This window comes from Chlamydotis macqueenii, chromosome 2 (genome assembly GCF_036417535.1).
Source record: "Chlamydotis macqueenii isolate bChlMac1 chromosome 2, bChlMac1.mat, whole genome shotgun sequence".
In the NCBI taxonomy this organism is placed as follows: domain Eukaryota; kingdom Metazoa; phylum Chordata; class Aves; order Otidiformes; family Otididae; genus Chlamydotis; species Chlamydotis macqueenii.
Genome location: NC_141557.1, coordinates 98,802,163 through 98,820,109, shown reverse-complemented (window position 1 = coordinate 98,820,109; position 17,947 = coordinate 98,802,163). Strand labels below are relative to the sequence as shown.

At 36.4% G+C, this 17,947-nt stretch overlaps 1 protein-coding gene across 3 annotated transcripts in view; it reads right to left on the bottom strand.

The window, feature by feature from the left end:
• Positions 1 to 17,947, bottom strand: part of ERP44 (endoplasmic reticulum protein 44) — a 50,478-nt gene that overhangs the window by 21,621 nt on the left and 10,910 nt on the right. For 2 of the 3 annotated variants that reach the window (XM_086740510.1, XM_086740512.1), the window contains 3 exons: positions 9,712 to 9,784; positions 8,290 to 8,329; positions 6,543 to 6,658 (listed from right to left, as the gene is read on the bottom strand). In XM_086740510.1, coding sequence (XP_086596636.1) covers positions 6,543 to 6,658; positions 8,290 to 8,329; positions 9,712 to 9,784 — 229 coding nt within the window. Of the gene's footprint in view, positions 1 to 6,542; positions 6,659 to 8,289; positions 8,330 to 9,711; positions 9,785 to 15,099; positions 15,322 to 17,947 lie in introns of all 3 variants that reach the window. The other variant, XM_086740511.1, reaches the window with a different exon arrangement.

The following is a 17,947-nucleotide window of genomic DNA, read 5'->3' as shown; positions in this document are numbered from 1 at the left end:
AACCTATCTTGGTGTGTACACACATTACTACAGCTTCAAGCAAGGACACAGTTTGTGACTTCAGACACCATTGCTCCTAGTTAACACCACAACACACTGTCCAAAGAGTTCTGCTAGTGTATCAGATGATGCCACTGACGATCAATAGTCCATTGTCACTAAATTACAATTAAATTTACAATGAAGAATATGTTGAAAAACAGCACCAAGACACACTACATTGAAGTAGGCTCCCACCCAAATGTAATTAAGAAGGTCCTTCTCACTGAAGGACCAGCAATATTTACAAGGGCCAGGGCATCACCCCACCATTAACCCAGCCTACTGTCTTAGTCTTCCAGGGTCATAAGTCATACCACCACCAAACAAATATTTAGATTTGTTCAAAAAATGTGTCCACTAGGATCTGAACAATACTGATAATCATCCTAAATGCCCCCCTCATAATATAAGGCACCATCTAAAGCAATTCACATGCCATGCAGAGGACTACAACAGTCTGAAAAATTATCTGGAAGAAAATCAAAAGTTCTAAAAATCAAACCCCACAAAAAAAAATTCTGAAAATACTCAGTGTCCCTTTTCCTAAGGAGGGTCTTCACGTTGTCTGAGGAAGAGCTAGCACAAACCCAACCTACCGCATTTCCTAATTTTGTTTTTACATGAAGGTTACAGGAATTGCATAGCTACATATATATAGCTTGAATTTACTGGACTTAACACTAGCGGTTTTTTGTATCAAAAAATCTTAACTCTTCCTCACCCTTGTGCAATACCTTCCATCTCAAAGGTAACAAATTCCTTCAGCTGTATATTTGAAGCTGGGACTACCACATGAGTATTCTGCTTGCTCACTTGAGATCAATCACATCTTTTGAAGCGCTTCAGGCTACCTGCCAGGGCACACTATGGATGACAAATGAAATCTGTCTTTGATAGGTATCCTTTTACTTATTATTCCACAGGCTTTTTTCTCTCAAGTTCAATTAAAAAGGCCTTTTTGCCTCTTACTTTCTTACATACAGCACTACATTCATCTTATTGTTAAGTATTTCATAACATAGCATTCATTCTCCCCAGTTAAGCTTACTCCTCTCGTGACACTTGCACACAATCGTAAGACCTGGGAATATTTATAGGAAGCAGAACTAGGCATCCTACCTTGATGACTCTGATACTGGTGACTTGTATGATGGTCCAAAACAAATACAAGAAAAGCAATCAATGCTCTACATCAAACTCTGCTACTAAGAAGCTGGGTAAGAGCAAACCTAGACCACCTTCTGCTGCAAAGGAGCATTCTCAACAGTCATGCCTGCTCTTAGCGGGGCCTCATCAGTGGGTATCCCATAACCTTTTCTGACAGGCTAATAAAATGGCTTTCCTGAGGAGAGCCATCAACAACCTCTTGGAATCACTTCCACTTTTTATTTTATCCAAAGATAACTCTTTCAGACCAATATTTTTTTCCAGGCAAAGAGGCAGGAATGCAATAAAATCCTCATGCTTGTTTACAGTTTCATTTACAGTTCATTTATGAACCTTCAAATTTGTTACTGTACCAAGTTACTTTGCTTACCAAAGGCACAGTAGCAATACAATTTAAGTAACTCTCTGAAGACGGACATTAACATATATCACAGGAATGGCCAAACCAGAGAGATCAACAGCTCAATGAACAGAGCGAGTGTACCACTCATGGAAGTTTTGAAAGAAAGAACAAGAGTTCCTTAAACAGTCTGTCTAGCAAAGCACTTCTCAACATCCCACTCGTGAGAAGTTGTTTTATGTTCAGAAGCGCAAAGATTTATTTAAACCAGCTATTATTAATTATTTTTTTAACTCAGAGACCAAGGGAGGTAATGGTGCTTGGAATTAAAACCCCAACATATGCCTACATTTATAAGAATTCTGTACCACAACACCTAATATTGTATTCATAGAAACTGTTCAAAATACAAGCTCTCCTCCATGAGTTCTTCTGCATTGCAATATTCACTCGCAGAGAACAGAAACATAGGAAATCCATGGTACCAGGTGAGTTTCCAACATTGCTGCTTATTACAGAGAGGATTAAAAAAAAAAACCAAAACCTCAAAAAATCCATACGTAAGCAAGCAAAAAAAAAAAACAAAACAAAAACCAAACACCAAACAACCAAAAAACCACAAATACCACCCCACCAAAATAAAACCTTCCTAATAACATAAGTGCAAAAAGTATTTCTATAATTTCACATGGAAGGTCACTTTTACTAGGTATTACACTTAGAGTAGAGCTGCATAATTTTTAAGTAAAGTGAATTACTAAATTGAGCACACCAAAACCACCAAAGATTTTAACAGCAAACAATGGAGTGGAACTTTGATATTTCTAAGTTATAAAAGGATAAGGTCTTGGAAACTGAAAGAGTACCTGCTTAAACAGATTTACTTTCAGTCCATCTTCCACACCAGCTTAAAAATAGCCTGCTGACTTAACTTACACATTTAAATTATAAATATCTTCCACAATGTTATAAGCTGGTGTAAAATATAACACATCCAGAGGCTTAATAGAGTGTTAATATTTAGATTTTGTATTTAATCACATTGGGGTCCATCACTTTTCATAAAAAAAATCTTTATATTGGCTATAAGAGCAGACAGAATGATGGCTTTGTCATTAAGCATCAAACATTTGGCAGTGCATCAATAATTCTCTTTAATTTGCTTTACCCTCAGAAGCTAGTGGGAGCTGTTGGGACCTGCAGTGTGCTTCAATAATAGTGCATTAAATGGAAAGTATCTATGCCTGGCTGACCATTCTGAAAGCTGTTTTTCAGCACCTTGAAATCAGCTATTTAGATTCCCTGCAGTCTTGGCTTCAAAAAGAAACAGATTATTTGTAATGCAAATAATCCACTACCTCTAGAACATCATCCTAATAGTGAACTGCTAGTGTATGAAACCTGTAGACATAACAAATCCCAAAGTATTGGCATAAACCTTCTAGTGTTGCTAAAATATGTAAACACATACAAAAATATAAAGGTAAAACAAGCAAAAAAAGACAATAACAATCTTGACTCTAACATTTAGTAAACTACTACAGTAGGCCCAAGTCAGATATATAGTAATATTCACCCTCTTATTAAAACGCTCCTATTACATACTAATTAAAATCTAAATACTTAAAACTTTAGGACACACCCAATAACCATGTGCCATGAAATGTACAAATGCTCAACACTAGCAAATAAACACTAAAAAACAGGAATGGCATATACAGCTTTGCTATTTTAATTAAAAAATGTCATGCAAATTGGGGAAAAAGACTTGGTCTATCATTATAGGATTTCATTTTTAATTCTCGCATTTTACAGCTTCTGTAGCAGAAGTCATGCTCATCTACTTCTTAAATTAAGGACACAGAGTAGATACAGGGAACTCATGGTATTCCAGTAACAGAAGGAAAGATCAAAACTCTTTGCTGCCTCATACTACTTCTCTCACTACACATACTCCCAGGGGAAGGAAGATAATCTCTGCTCATGAGTAGCATCTCCTCAGCCATCACTAACAAGCTTCAATGAGCTCAATTCAATGAGCACAGGAGGAGAAGATTAAGTAACAAGCTTCTAAAGTGTTTCAAATACTTGGAGGGTGAGTGGGGAAGTTTTCTTACACATATAACTGCTAAGACAAGAACATCTCATGGTTAAACATTGGGCATCCAGCAGCCCAAAGGCTCTCAGTTACCCATGCAACTAAAGCTGCGGCAAAGAAAAGAAGGACTTCAGTTGTTAACAAGTATACCTTGTTGTATACCTTAACAACAAAAGAGGCTGATTTTACTACAGTCTTTTCTGAGAGCTTTATAAAAAGTTTTATTGTCTATATCTTGACTCAATGAAAAGATGACCCAACTAGACTGTTAAACACCGAGATAAGACTTATTTATAAAGGACAACCAAAAAAATCAAGTAAACTGAAAGTATGAATGTAACCTTACTTCCCCCTCCCTTCCAATTTATTCAAGTTAATTTGAGAAACTGTCACTGATAAAAGTGATAGAATATATACAAGACTATATGCAAAAGTAATTTCAAGTATGCAGAGTGATTGGTTTAATAAGCAGATACAAACCCAATCAGAATGTTTGCTACAACTGCATTTATTTTCTACAATTGCAGTGGTAAAAGATATAGGGTAGTATATCTGTATAGATCCTGGAAGTAGATCTCAAAACAAAGACAGACAAAAAACTCAATAAAAAAAACTTTAGCAAAGACCATGTATCAGGCTTTGCCTTTGTCATAGTTATGCTTTTGGTTAGGATCTCCCAAGAACACACCATAGCAGACACATGATTGGAAGCAGAAGAGAACGCCAAGTGTGAAAAAGAAAGAAGCTGAAAATGTAGTTAAGTATTTGAGATCTGGGAAGGTATTCCAAGTAAAAAAAAAAAAAAAAAACAACAAAAAAACCAACCAAACAAACAAAAAAGGCAAAACAAAACAAAACCCCCCCAAAAACACACCACCAAAAAAACCAACCCAAAACTCAAAGCAACCAAACCAAACCACCCCTCGCCCCTCCCAAAATTTATTATTCTAGAAAAGGCTATTCAGGAAGGAGGTAGCAAAACATTCACTTAACAGAGATAACATAAGGAGAAAGAAAAAATACTATTGGATTATAAATCAAGGACACTAAAGCCCATGTTGTCAAGCACATTAAGTATAGCTACGTCTCTCCATTCTGCTGCTGCTCTGGAAACGCTTCAGGCAGTTACACAAGTGCACCATTCTACACGGTATTCAAGGCACTAGAAGAGATCTGCTCAGAGGAGGAGATTCTACAACTGTGTGTCTAACCTAATTGTTCTTCAAGAACACCTACATTCAAACTTTTGTATCAGTTCCTCACCACATCCTTACCACTTCAACATACAAAAGCAGCTGAATGCTTGCAAGCTGCATGCATACCCTACACAAATGCTGTTATGCCTCTTTTCCAGCTGAGGCTATAAAGGGGGCCTGATACCCCAGCATTTCAATGATTTAATCCCAGAGGCATTTAAGTTTCCTGTGGTCATGAACAGGTCTTACTGATCTTTGGGAAGGGACAAAACAGATTCTCCTTGGACACTCCTTACAGTTTGAAGAATCAGCTTATCTTACATTTCAGAAACTTGAGTTGATACTGTTTGCTCTCTTAAAAGTAGGGGGGAGTGGTTTATGCTTGAGATCACAAGAGAGGTGCTCTTACTGTTGATGCTCAACATGATGATACATGCATCCATACAAAATAGAGCACAAAATGGTGCCAGTGAAAGACATTCAAGTGGACTTATTGACTTTTAAATCTGCACGAAAGAATGAAGACATTTCAAGCCAAGAATTCTCATTACAGAGAAAAATCCTCTCTAATAGCAAAAAAGCTTGATTGTCAAAATGGGAAAGAAAAAGGTAAATGAAATCAGTTACTTTTCACAGATATGCAATTGCCTTTTTTTCTGTCCTACAAGGTTCTCTCTTTAGTTTTGGTTGTTTTGTTTGTTTTTTTTGTTTTTTTTTTTTTAACAGAGCATTAAAACAAAACTATTAGGTGAATTGTAAGTCCCAGGGATATGCCACAGACACAAACTAGTAACTCTGTACAACGATCCCTCAAATTTCCAACTGTGATTCTCCTTACAAATTAACAGTTTTGTAAAGCCCAAATATTACAATCAATATTGGTTAGAATTGAATTTCTGTTGGGATTTGAAGCCACTTGCAACTGGTACTACTCTTTGAGAACCAGAAGCTACTGCAAAGCAATTATGTCAAGCGCTGTTCTTCCAGAAGCATGAAACAGAAAAGCTGATCTTATACTATAAAAAGCACCATAATAAAAAATCTCAGTCCTATCCATTTGTCTTTTAATGTGTGGCAGATGTTCCTTACATTTTATTTATTATGAGATTAAAGAGTAACTTTTGGGATTAATCTAGTATAAAATGAGTAAGTTTTGGCCTATCATTTTCATGTATTTCTGGGTGAGAGGAGAATCCAAATGGGCAACCACTTGTTAGCATGTGTACAAACAGCAAAGCAGAAACGCTCTGATCTCCTGGCTGTGCAAAAGTCAACTCACAGTCCACCACGAGTCCTAGTTGGATGAAAGACCTGAGGAGAACATCATTTTGATGCTGACAATGGAGGATTACCCCTTCCTTTTCTTGGCTGTGAAGACCTGCACCATTTGTAGCATTAGCACTTCTCTGACCCCTCAATGAGCCAATTCAGTTTATAATCCCAAATCTTTTTTCCCCCCATTAAATGAGAAAGGCTGAATGGATATAAATGCATATTTATGGATGCAATGAGAAAGCAACACTGGAGATTGTCCTGACAAGTTTGGAAGAACAGGTTCCCTGATGTATATAAGCAACTATGGGCTAAATGATGGGGCAGGTCCAACTACACTTTAGATTGTATTGAAGAATATACTAGACAGCAATGAGTAACTTACTGGCAGGAAAGCACAAAAAAACCTAAATCAAGATTTACTTACAGTGCTGATCGCAGTCTACTCTAGCAAACACTACTTGGTTGTTATCTGGATATTCTTCCTTAATTACATTAGAAGCTTCCTCAAAAATAGGATGTAGCATTTGGCTGAAGCGGCACCTGTGGACAGAACAGAAAATCATAACTTCAAAATATTAATTTGAAGTATTTTAATTGATGACTCAGGGAATATTTCAATCTTTGATGGAAAAAGAAAAAAAAAAACAGAAAAATCTATTGGAAAATAACATCTAGTTGTAACCATCTCAGTAATTGACTGGATAAAAATAGGTTCAAAAGTAACTTGAAGAATTCAGGTAAAAAAAAAAAAATTCTAAAAGAACATATAGTTCAAAATGTGCCCTTCTGCTTTATCTGCTTAAGAAACATCATTAATCAATTATAAGCCTTTAGGAAATATATTCTATTCAGAAAGTCTGTTCTTCAGTTTTTTCTACCTGAATTATCCCAGAGGAAGTAATTTTAAAAATACAGTAAAAGTAGTTACTTGGATTGTTGAGATTCAAATAATCACCAATCATCACCCTCAAGAAATACCACAGAAATAACCTTATAAGGGTCAACAATAACAGTTAAAAGTATTACTTATTATATTATTGCTCAAGTTTGGTAGAATTTGAACAGCACTATGAACAAAGAGTATCCCATGGGTCCCTTCTTCCAGTCATGTCAGATTTTGAAGAAAATAGTCTCTTTCTGTCCATGGAAAATGCTATAGGATTGTAAAGATGCTTTGGTGGCTTTAGGGGGTTTAGGGTAACATTAGTGCACAAGTCTTTTATTAATATGTCAATAAAATTATTTTATATTCTGTTCTTCTAAACACATAGCAGAATTTTAAATTGAGGACTTATATCAGCACTGTAGATTTTGTCAGAATGAGAGCTCATGGAATAGATTTGCAATAAAACAGCTTGCACTGAAGCCCTGCTTAGACTTAACAGTGATAGCCTGGGGATGCTGTTATGTCTACAACAGCAAACATCCAAGTGAAGAGGCAGGTTTTGCTCTCAAAATACAAACAGGGCTTAAGGCCATTTTCTGAAGGAAATCTGACTCTGGGCAGCACAACTGTATGCTAAACATTTATGTAGCATGTATTGTTACATACAGCTTCTTTGTCCCTCATTCCTCCCCATCCTTACAGCAGAGTATCTACATCCGCAAAACTGATCTATTCTCATTCAAAGGTCACTTTACATCATAGGCTGCCAGTACGCTATGTTGAGGAGTTCTTACTCAATGCCTACATGTAATGATCATAATTAAACCTGTAATGTTTTAAAATTATGGCCTACTATAATGTGAATCAACTTGCAAGCACATGCGGATCTTCAAATTCAAAGCAAACCTATTCTAGAGAGGATTTGATAACAGTTGTGGGGATTTGCAGAAAGAGCTGTGCTAATAAGGTCCAAAACCAGGATGTTAATGAAATCTGTCTTGCTAAGAAGGGGAAAAAAAAAAACCAACCCCAAACCAACAAAATCAATTACATAGCATGTTATTACATGCAACTATAGAAGTCTTTTTCCTCTGATAGGAGCCCTGAATGAAACAGAAGATAGCAGAACAGCAGAAGGGGAAATAATCAGGACATAAGAAACACAGGAAAGAACTAGTTTGAAAGCAATGTATCCCCATATTTTCAATTAGAGAACTATAGACAAACATGACAGTTTTCAAAAGACCTAAGTTTAAATATAGAAAAAAAAACTTGTATAACTTACCAATCAGCATAAAAATTAACTAAAGCAACGTCTGCATTGTCTGAAAGGAAAGAAAAAATCCAATGTCACTGCAAGGCAAACCTCTTAGTGCTTTTATCTGAGATTATAAAAATACATACAAAAACTTTTTAGCAAATAGTTCTAGTTTATTCAGCATACAGCTTAGTCTGATTGCTAGAAAACTGCTAAGATAAATCTTATCTGAAATATAATCTATGTCAAATATGAAAGTGATGAAAGAGGCCTTCGGTCTAGTATTTTATTGACTTCATTGATATATTAGACATTAAAAATGTCAACACTTAAGGTATTAAGACAAAAAAGTAGCAAAAAAGTGGCACATGAGACAAAAAATAATTCTGGATTTAAAATTAAGGCACTCAAAGACAGAAGGTCTGCAATACTATAGGGATATATATCATGATGTAGTGAAATAACATTCCAACACATTATTTTTGACATATCAAAAAAACAAACAAACAAACAAAATATATCAAAACTAGAATGACAAGTCTCCTGCCCCCAAATAAATTGTGATCTTTACACAATAGAAAATCACGCTGTAAATTGATTTTTACTAGTATAGTCACCTAGACATTGAAAAAAAACCTTGAAATAAATACTGGAACTATAGAATACCAGCCATAGCTTTATAAAGCAGAAATGTTACTAGACAAATTTGTACTATTGACAAAGTTACAAAGCAGTTACAAGCAAAGATTAAAATGTTTGAAGCCTGGAAAAGACAACTCTTGAGAAGGCCGGGGAAAACTACAGTTTTGATTAAAACTATGGCAGCGTTAAGATTTTCATTTTGAGCAAGGAATGCAAGTGGCGAACAGGAGATTAACAAGCACAGAGAAATTCAGGGTTACCTCCAAGATATAAAGTGTTTCTTGAAAGTAATAGGATAAATTTTAAAAATACATACACTTGGCATATGTTCCCTTTTATGAATAATATTTTAAAAAAGGATTCTACATTTTTGACTGTATAAAAGGTATTTACAAACAGATCTCATATCACCAATCATACATTTACTACATAAAGCAATCCTGCCATGATAGGCAGATTCTAGTCCAGACCTGAATAAAAGAATATAAAGGGGTTTTTTTCTGAATATATTTGAAAGAATGTAATAACTTTTTTTCCTGTGAAGACAAGCAGATACAGGCAAATTGCATACTTTTCAGACAAGGAATACACACTTGTTTAATTTATAAGTCACCTTTCTATGAACCACCAGAATCAGGACAATGCTTAACCTGAGAAAAAAATAGCTGAATTAGCAAGATACCCAAGACCCATCAGCATGGGTTCCTGTTGCTGCTAAGAGATGCATATTCATTTAACAATATGGCAAGATTCACACAGATAAGTGACTGTAGGCATACAAAGGAAAAAAAAATTCAAAGTACTCACTTAAAATGTCATCTATATTTCCACTATCTAGACTTGTTATTTCACTTCTTGTTGGACTGAAAAGCCAAGACACCTAAAAAGAGAAAGCAAACCAGTAAGGTATGTAAAGTTTCCGCAATAAAGTAGTAACATATCTATGATTTTAAATGTTGCAGTTCAAAAGCTGAAGAAGAGCAGTAAAATAATTGTAATTCAGGCAATGCATTTCAGATGACAGCAGTACTACAAATATACAAATAAACACTATTTACAAATACAACATACTTCCACAGTTAAAGTAAAATTGGCTATCTCTTCATATGATTTTCTACTATATTGGCAGAAATGTTACAGGTAAATTTTGTACTTTTAAGAATAACTTCTGTTCATAAAATCACTCTGAAGAAAGAAATGAAACCCTCATTTTAGCCACCTAACAATCTCACATAGTCCAGAAGCATGTAGGCACAATGGTTTCATCCAGAGAAAAGTGAACTTCTGTCACTTACAGGGCTTGTTTGGCTAAAAAATTTCTCACTTGGTAAAGCTTGCAATTGCCTCCATTTTTATTGCTGTTTTAGAAAACAGATTCGGTCTAACTCAACTAGCTACAGTCTTTTATCTCCTGTATTTTTTTCTTGACACTGCGTCAGTCGCAGCATGCGACTGGCATATCAGACTCTAAGAACTGAGACACCATATCAGCCAGATCATTCAGTTACAAAGCAACACAGGTATTACTCCTAACACAATTATCACAGCAATAGCCAGTTTTATCAAAGAGCACTCTTACATTCACTGCAACGGGCCTAGTTCTCAAAATGCGGCATGGAAAAAGGGAGTAGAGTTGCTGGTCTGTCCCAGGTAAGAGAGAGATCAGCGAGTTGCAACTTATTTCTGCTTTGAGACAGATAAGCCTGCAAGTTTTTGAACGGGACAATACAGATTCTGGTCTGAGATGTCAATGTTTCCATCCTGAGCAACCTGGTCAGAAAGTCAGCACTTCTCTGAACAGGGCCAGAGCTTGGACCAGACGCTCTACTAAGATGCCTTCCAGCCTCATGTTTTCAATGAATCTATGATTCCTCAGCTGACAGAGATGACAAGAAAGAAAAAGGAAGGTTTTCAGAAGAGAACTGACAGGAATGTACAGGTCAAGGAGCCAGGCAGAGACCAGAGATTCCCAATGATACCTGAAGAATTAGTCCTTGCACTGAGATGCACTGGCACACAACATACACACTACTGACGTTCCTGGAGACTTAGTTTACTCCTTGTAGCTGCAAAGAAAATATGCTTACGACTAGAGAGGTGGAGCTGATGAAAGACACCAAGGAAAAACTTAACTGGAAGCACAAAGAGCATCCAAATAATGCCATGTAGAGCAGTTGGATAGAGGATCCAGAGATACAAGGATTTTCATGTTTATGGAAGAGCCTGAGACCCATCCTGGAACCATGACTACAAACAGCAAGCCCCTAGAGCATACCTGTCTTTGACATTGTTTATAATTTATCAAAAACCTAATTCAACATCAAACAAAGTTTTCCAACATTTGTTGCAAGTGTATATCAAATATTGGCCTCAAAATAAATAGCCAGCCTGGATGCCTGCTTTCATTAAGATCAGCTTTGAAAACTGTAGACTTCTGCAGCGAGACACTGTCAATAGCTCTCATGCTATCATTGTAAATGGCACATAGATGAGATTTGCAGCAATCATCTTCAATTCCTTCTAATTTATGGATCACTAAACACTTTCCAGTGAAGATACTAATCCTCTTGTATTTCCCACACAAAGGCTGCTGGGTAGGATATACACTCCATCTTACACTACAGGCTGAAACACACCAGCTGTTGTAATACAAAATATGTACCACTGTTTCTCACTTGGTAATTGGACAAGATACTTATCTTACGTGCAAGGCTAAGATCTGTGGAGGAGTTTGTGGCACTTAAACTGTGAGACAAAAATTTCTGAACTGTGGCTTTCAGATGACCGTATAGAAACAAAACTAACAGTTGAGCTGTAAGGTCTGTAATCAAAACTAACAGCATAATGACATGGTCTGCCAAAAAATTACCTGATTAAGCAAGCTACACAATGAACAAGTTGTGACAGGCCAGTACTGGGGAAGTTCCTTTGAAGATGCTGGTGTTGCGGACTGTCAGCAAGAAGAGATGACCCTGCCTTCAGTCTTTGCAGAGAAAAGCCACATATACAGACCTTGGTCCATATTGGTCTGCGTACACACAGCTGAAGGCAACCATTACCCCTTGGGTGGTGCATGGGATGACACACGTGTGATAGCCATTGCTATATGGAGGTGCTGGTAGTAGTAGTTACATTTGTAGTAATGGGTCAGTTAAGTGTGTGAATGAGGTGGCATGGTTTCTGTTTGTATGCACATGCTGCTGCTGTTGTTGTTGCTAGTGTAAGGTTAACCTGCGTATAATTGAAGCAGTAGCTATGATTAACAATAACAGTTGGAATATTGCTCTACTCCACAAAGGACAGTATAAAATCAACATTAATTTTGTTGGCAGTCATCCAATCCTACCACAGGTGACTGCAAGCTGATCGCTAAGTTCCACAGCTTCAGACACCCAACAAGGTCTCAAGAACCTCTGATCGTACCCTTGAAGACCACAGGGTTACTTATCCTGTATAATCTTTGGCAATGCTTGTTTACACAGAAAAGCCACACAAGCATCTAGAAAGCAGGAACTTTTTAGCTGCTGAGCATAGCTCTACATTAGCATTCACACTCTGAAAGAATTTCCACAGGAGGTCTTGGTGAAACGGTTTTTACAGAAGCTCAGCAGTTTGCATTGTCTAAACATACCAAATGGGTAAGATAAAAATTTCTTAAACCCATTTGGCTTTTTCTAATATCATTTTACAGCTGCAACACAAATCTTACCTAATAGGATGCATTACACATAAATTAAACATAACATAGATAAGCCTAATATTTGCAATCAGGAAACAGGCTGTGTTAGTCAGCAGATATACTTAGACATATCAGGAACTGTCGCTTCACTTGTAGATTGCTACAATACACCTTAACTTGCAATGCAAATATTTAACTGCAAAATCAAAGCACAGGGCTTACTAACCAATAAAATCCTCTACTAGACTGTGCTATGTGCAGAAAAAGCAAATTAAAACTAACATTTCTTTATAGCATGAATAAAATTTTTGATTGTTTTCTTAACTCTTATTGTGGAAAAGTGTGGTGCAAGCTGCATGTACTGAAACAAAGATCCCAAATGTTTTCATATATTGAAGGTGAAAACGAAACAAAGCTGTATATCCTATTGCCCCTTTATATGAAACAGCAGTAGAAAAATACTAAGCATGTCTTTCCCCAAAAGTTGCAAAAAACCTGAGATAATCAAAGTACTTTCCACTGAAAGTATGAAAATCTCCATTTTGTCAAAATATATTCACAATCATGTTCTTAAACATTTTATACTAAGTAATTGTGGGTGCCAAAACCTTCATAATAAGTAGATAGATTTAGGGGGGAAAAAAGCATTCCTTGAAGAAATGCCAATAAATATGCAAGACACACTTCAGCTGAAGCTGTCATAAAGGTGTAATGCCTGTAAGGAAGAAAACAAGTCCTTTTGACCCAGTAATCTTGCTGTCCCAGGAGATGCAAGAGGGTTTATATTATTAGTATTAATATTTATCATGAAGGAATACAAATTCTTGTTTAAATTCCAAAGAAGCTACACTGTTTTGAGATTATTTTCTTACCTTTGATGAGGCCTGTGCTTGATACCCACAGGCAGAAAACAAGACATTTTTGAGGAAATCATTTTTGAATGTCAGCTACGCACATGTTCTGAAAAACATACCAGCTAAAAAAAAAGTCTTCATAATATTTTACTTTTAAATGCAAACTTTGCATTACACTGGCCTACATCAGAAGGACACACGGATGACTTCACATTTGTAACTGGGGAAAAAAAGATTATTTTCCAACTGACCTCACAAGATAGCTACAAACTCACTGAAGAAAGCATCTTGCAAAAATAATTCAAAAGGAAAATTGTCTGTGTAAGTACAGCTGAAAAGAACTCAGGTCGCTACCTTTATATTAGATAAAATTAGCTATATTTTTATATCTGTGGGTTTTAAATGCTTAAAATACTAAAATCTGAAGGTAAAACTTAGTAGTTATGAAAGAAAGACTGTTTTTAAGAGATACAGTAGAATATTAAAATACTAAATACTTGAGCGTGAAACTGCACAAGTTGGATAAACGTGTTTATAATCTACTCAATTGTTTAACACTATAGAAAAATGAAAAACAAACTATAGACTAAAATAAATTAATGCAGAAAGCTTTAGACAGTTACAGAATGTATTGCTGAGGGGGAAAAGTCAGGAACTGAACAACGCGTTCACAAAGATAAAATTTAGCTCATATCGGGGGAGGGAAGAGGAGGAGCTGCTTCTGCCAGGAGCCAGTACGAGTTGCTTCTGAGAAGTAACTACAAATTAGCTGACATTAATTCCAATGTTTTTTTCTAATTAAAGACCTCAAAGCACTGCCCAAAAGAGAACATTATCCTCCTCTGACATGTGGCACAAGGCTACACAAGCAGCTTTACAGAAAACGAAAAGCCTGGACAAAACCCATTCCAGAAACTCCCAACAGCAGACCTCTGCCAGGCTTCATGTCCCTTTTCGAAAGAAGAAGTAAAAGCACACCCAGTTTCAACTTATCTTCTGCTGACAGTGTTGCTGTTCAATTGCCACTCCACACATCCAATTAATGAAGCTCACTGGTTATTCAGGAGATTTAGGTCAACCTTTTGTCAACATTTTACTCTTATCAGGTAGTGCTGCTAGTTCTTTAATTGCTAACTGGACAGAAGAAACAGGCCTATAGTTTTAATCATATATTTTTTCCAAGTTTACCATACTTTACAGACTTCTTTCTTGCAGAAGAGTTTAACAGTTTTACTGCGCACAATCTTAAAACTACAAGAAAAGGAAAAAAAACCAAAACAAAACAAACCAGGTCTGTTGCAGTACACATCCTTATTTTTTATTTCATATCATGAAACAGAGGTCCTCATTTCCAGAGCAAACTATCTGAAGAATAGAGAAAATCTATTCTTGAAGCATTATGATTTCTAATTAGTACTACACCTGCAAGGCAATCAACAAGAACAAGCTTCATTTTCACTTGCTAAACTTTCCATTTACCTTTTCCTCCTGCTGGGAAATCCTAAAGGCACACGACTAAACCATCTTTCTCCTCTACCACAAAATCATTTTATATTTGGCAGCCAGCTCTAGCCCGCATCTAATCCAGACAGACATGTCGAAGTTACTACCTGAAGTCCTAGCCCCACAGGACTCTGCAGCTGACTTTCGGTCCCCGAGTACCTTTTTCTTTATGCGTCTGCTAATCTGCTGCTGCTCTGAGGTCTGCATTAAACTCCTGGACAACAGAAAGCAGACGGGTTTACAGCCTGCTGTAGGATGATACAAATTGAAAGCAATCCCAGGAGACAGCAACGCCAAAGCTGACAGACATCATAAGGGCCCCTGAAGTTTGGCTTCAGAACCATCAATCAGGAGCATCCGCTGGCGGCATTCCCAGAAGCCCTATAATGAACCACAAAGTTCAGAGCAGAAAGAGATAACAGTAAACAGAGAATGGTGGGGAGGAAAAAAAGAAAAAAAAAAACCAACCCAAAACATTATTCACACTCTCAGTGAGAGCAGTTCAACTCTTAATTGTCACCACTTGATTCCAGACTGTGCCTGAACATTTTCATAATTTAGACTAACTGCTGCCATCCTGGTTGATTAAGCAGGGTTTTTATTAGTAATGTAAGCTACTTTCATTATAAGACCATGAGACAAAGCTGTATTAGTTCAAAACACTAATGATCAGTTCTAAGCTATATTTAAGTTTTCAGAGCAATTTTTAAATTGGTACCAAAAAATCCTTTTCCTGTTATTTTTTCCCAAGAGCCATATCTCAAATTTAATGAGGGAACTTTAAAACACTCAAAGGAAGCTACTGAAAATAGAGGTAAGGATTGCAGTTACTAACTTCCATGAGAACGTAGATAAAATCTAACTAAACTGAAATACGGATAATATATATATTAGAAAAGTAAACTGATTTCTTTAGCCTTGATAGACAGTTCCATTTTAAAATGATTTAGCCAAACAGCGCTATAACTGCACAGAGCTAGGTAGAGAGACCACCACATTGAAAAGAGGTAGTGCAATTTTTTTTCCCCCTACATATCTTGTCATCTACTCCCATTTTAAGTGTCTGACAGGAATACTTGGTACAGGTACATGTACTATCAATATTGAAGAACTTTCTGCCAATGAAACATTGGAAACAAAAAACCCCTTCACTTATAATGGTATCTTTGAAATTCCAAATTACACTTACTTGACACTCCAAATAGTGGAAAAACCTCACAGCTAATGGTTCCTACAACTGAACAGAACACATAAGCAAAGGAGTTGTAGGATTGTTCTGTATAACTGGGAATGATTCCAACCTACAGATCACTGTCTTTTATAGAATTGTTTAAGTCAGGGCTCAAAAAATTATATCAGGCATGTCTAAAAAAAGAGGCCAGAGATAAGACTTGTAATTTATTTTCAGTTGAACTATTTCTATTTTTCAGTTATTTCACTTGGCCTGAATCTTTAGATATTTTACCTTTTTCTCTTACACAAAAAGCTGGAATTTCTTTCTTTTACATATCTACCAACTGCTCTGATTACCTGGCAACAACACAAGGATTCATTTTCAATAACGAATAAAGCACGTAAAATACAAATGCAACCTCTAAAAGTATTAGCGCAAGTTAAGCAGCTGTTGCTGTATATGAGAGCCAGCACCCTAAAGTTTCTGAACTTCTTAAAGCTGTCATCCAGAAATATGAAATAAAGGGTAGCTTGGTCTTGTCTTGTCAAGGCTAGCAGAGAAGAACAGTTTGTTGCCCCTTTTCACCAAGTCAAGGAAAAAGGCCTGTTCTGTATTTCAGTCATTGCTATTACACAAAGCCCACTACCAAAAAAGTTAGTTGTTGAGCGTTTAAGCCTTGGAGAGTGTGTATTTGTAACTCCCTTCCTAATGTGACAGATCACATATGTAAACACAAATAATTTCTCTCTGCTTTCCTCTCTGCATTTTAAGATAAGTGAAAGCCATGGTTGCACTTAAAATATTTTGGAAATTATTTTGCTACGTAGCAAAAGAGAAGAAATTGTGAGTCATTTAATATAAACAGTTGAGTCTAAATAGAAGGCTTATTAGGAATTGTGTTTTGAGAGCCACATGGATCATTACAGAAAGCAATATACTATCCTGTTCTTCATTATGATCTTCTATAGTCTTTCCTTTGTCCTTTATTCTAGTCTTTATGAAATGGACCACTGCAGAACAAGAAATTAGATTTTTAAATTTTTTTAAAATAACATATACGTATGTTTTGTTCTTTCTCGGACTAGTGATGAAAATAGATACTAAAATGAAACCCCAAACTTTTATAGATTTCTGTGGAAGGAGTGGCCACAGAATTCAGCTGCCTATTTGTACTTTGGAATAACAAAATTGGTTTGAGAGCACAGAAGCAGAGCCAGCATGATCTGGCTCATCCTTATTTGATGCTGAAGGCAATGATGATTAGAACTAAACAGAGCGACACGCCCAACGCAGAGTGGCACAGGTGACAATTCGCACTTCAAGTTACATTCTTCCTTTCTTCCAGTTTTAGCATTACCTGTCATGCTATGCCTCGCAATCTCAGTCAGAACTAATCCACTCATGAACACACATGCAACCACTCCCTTTTATTAACCTCAGATCTAGAACTTTTAGCAATATTTCTAATGTCACTAAGACCCTCCTTGTGTTAGAGATTTTTTTCTTCTTTCAGCATGATTGAGATGTCATATTTTCTCAGACTACTTCCTACTATTTCAGCAGAAGGTTAAGGTTTTGTGCAACTATCAAAAGACAACTACAGTACTTTGTAACACAGCCGTCCACAGCATATGAAGCTTTTGTCCGTTCATTAAAACTGTTTGAGGTTCAGTCCTATGTTGCTGCTGCTCCTCCCTCATTTGCTGAGGAAACGAAATGAGGAAGAACACCTTAGAATTTCAAAATTACAAACCTTCAAAAATACAATGCGGTTTTGTGGCCTCAGCCTCCCATTACCTTAACATCAGAACTCAGAATTTTAGATTAAATTAA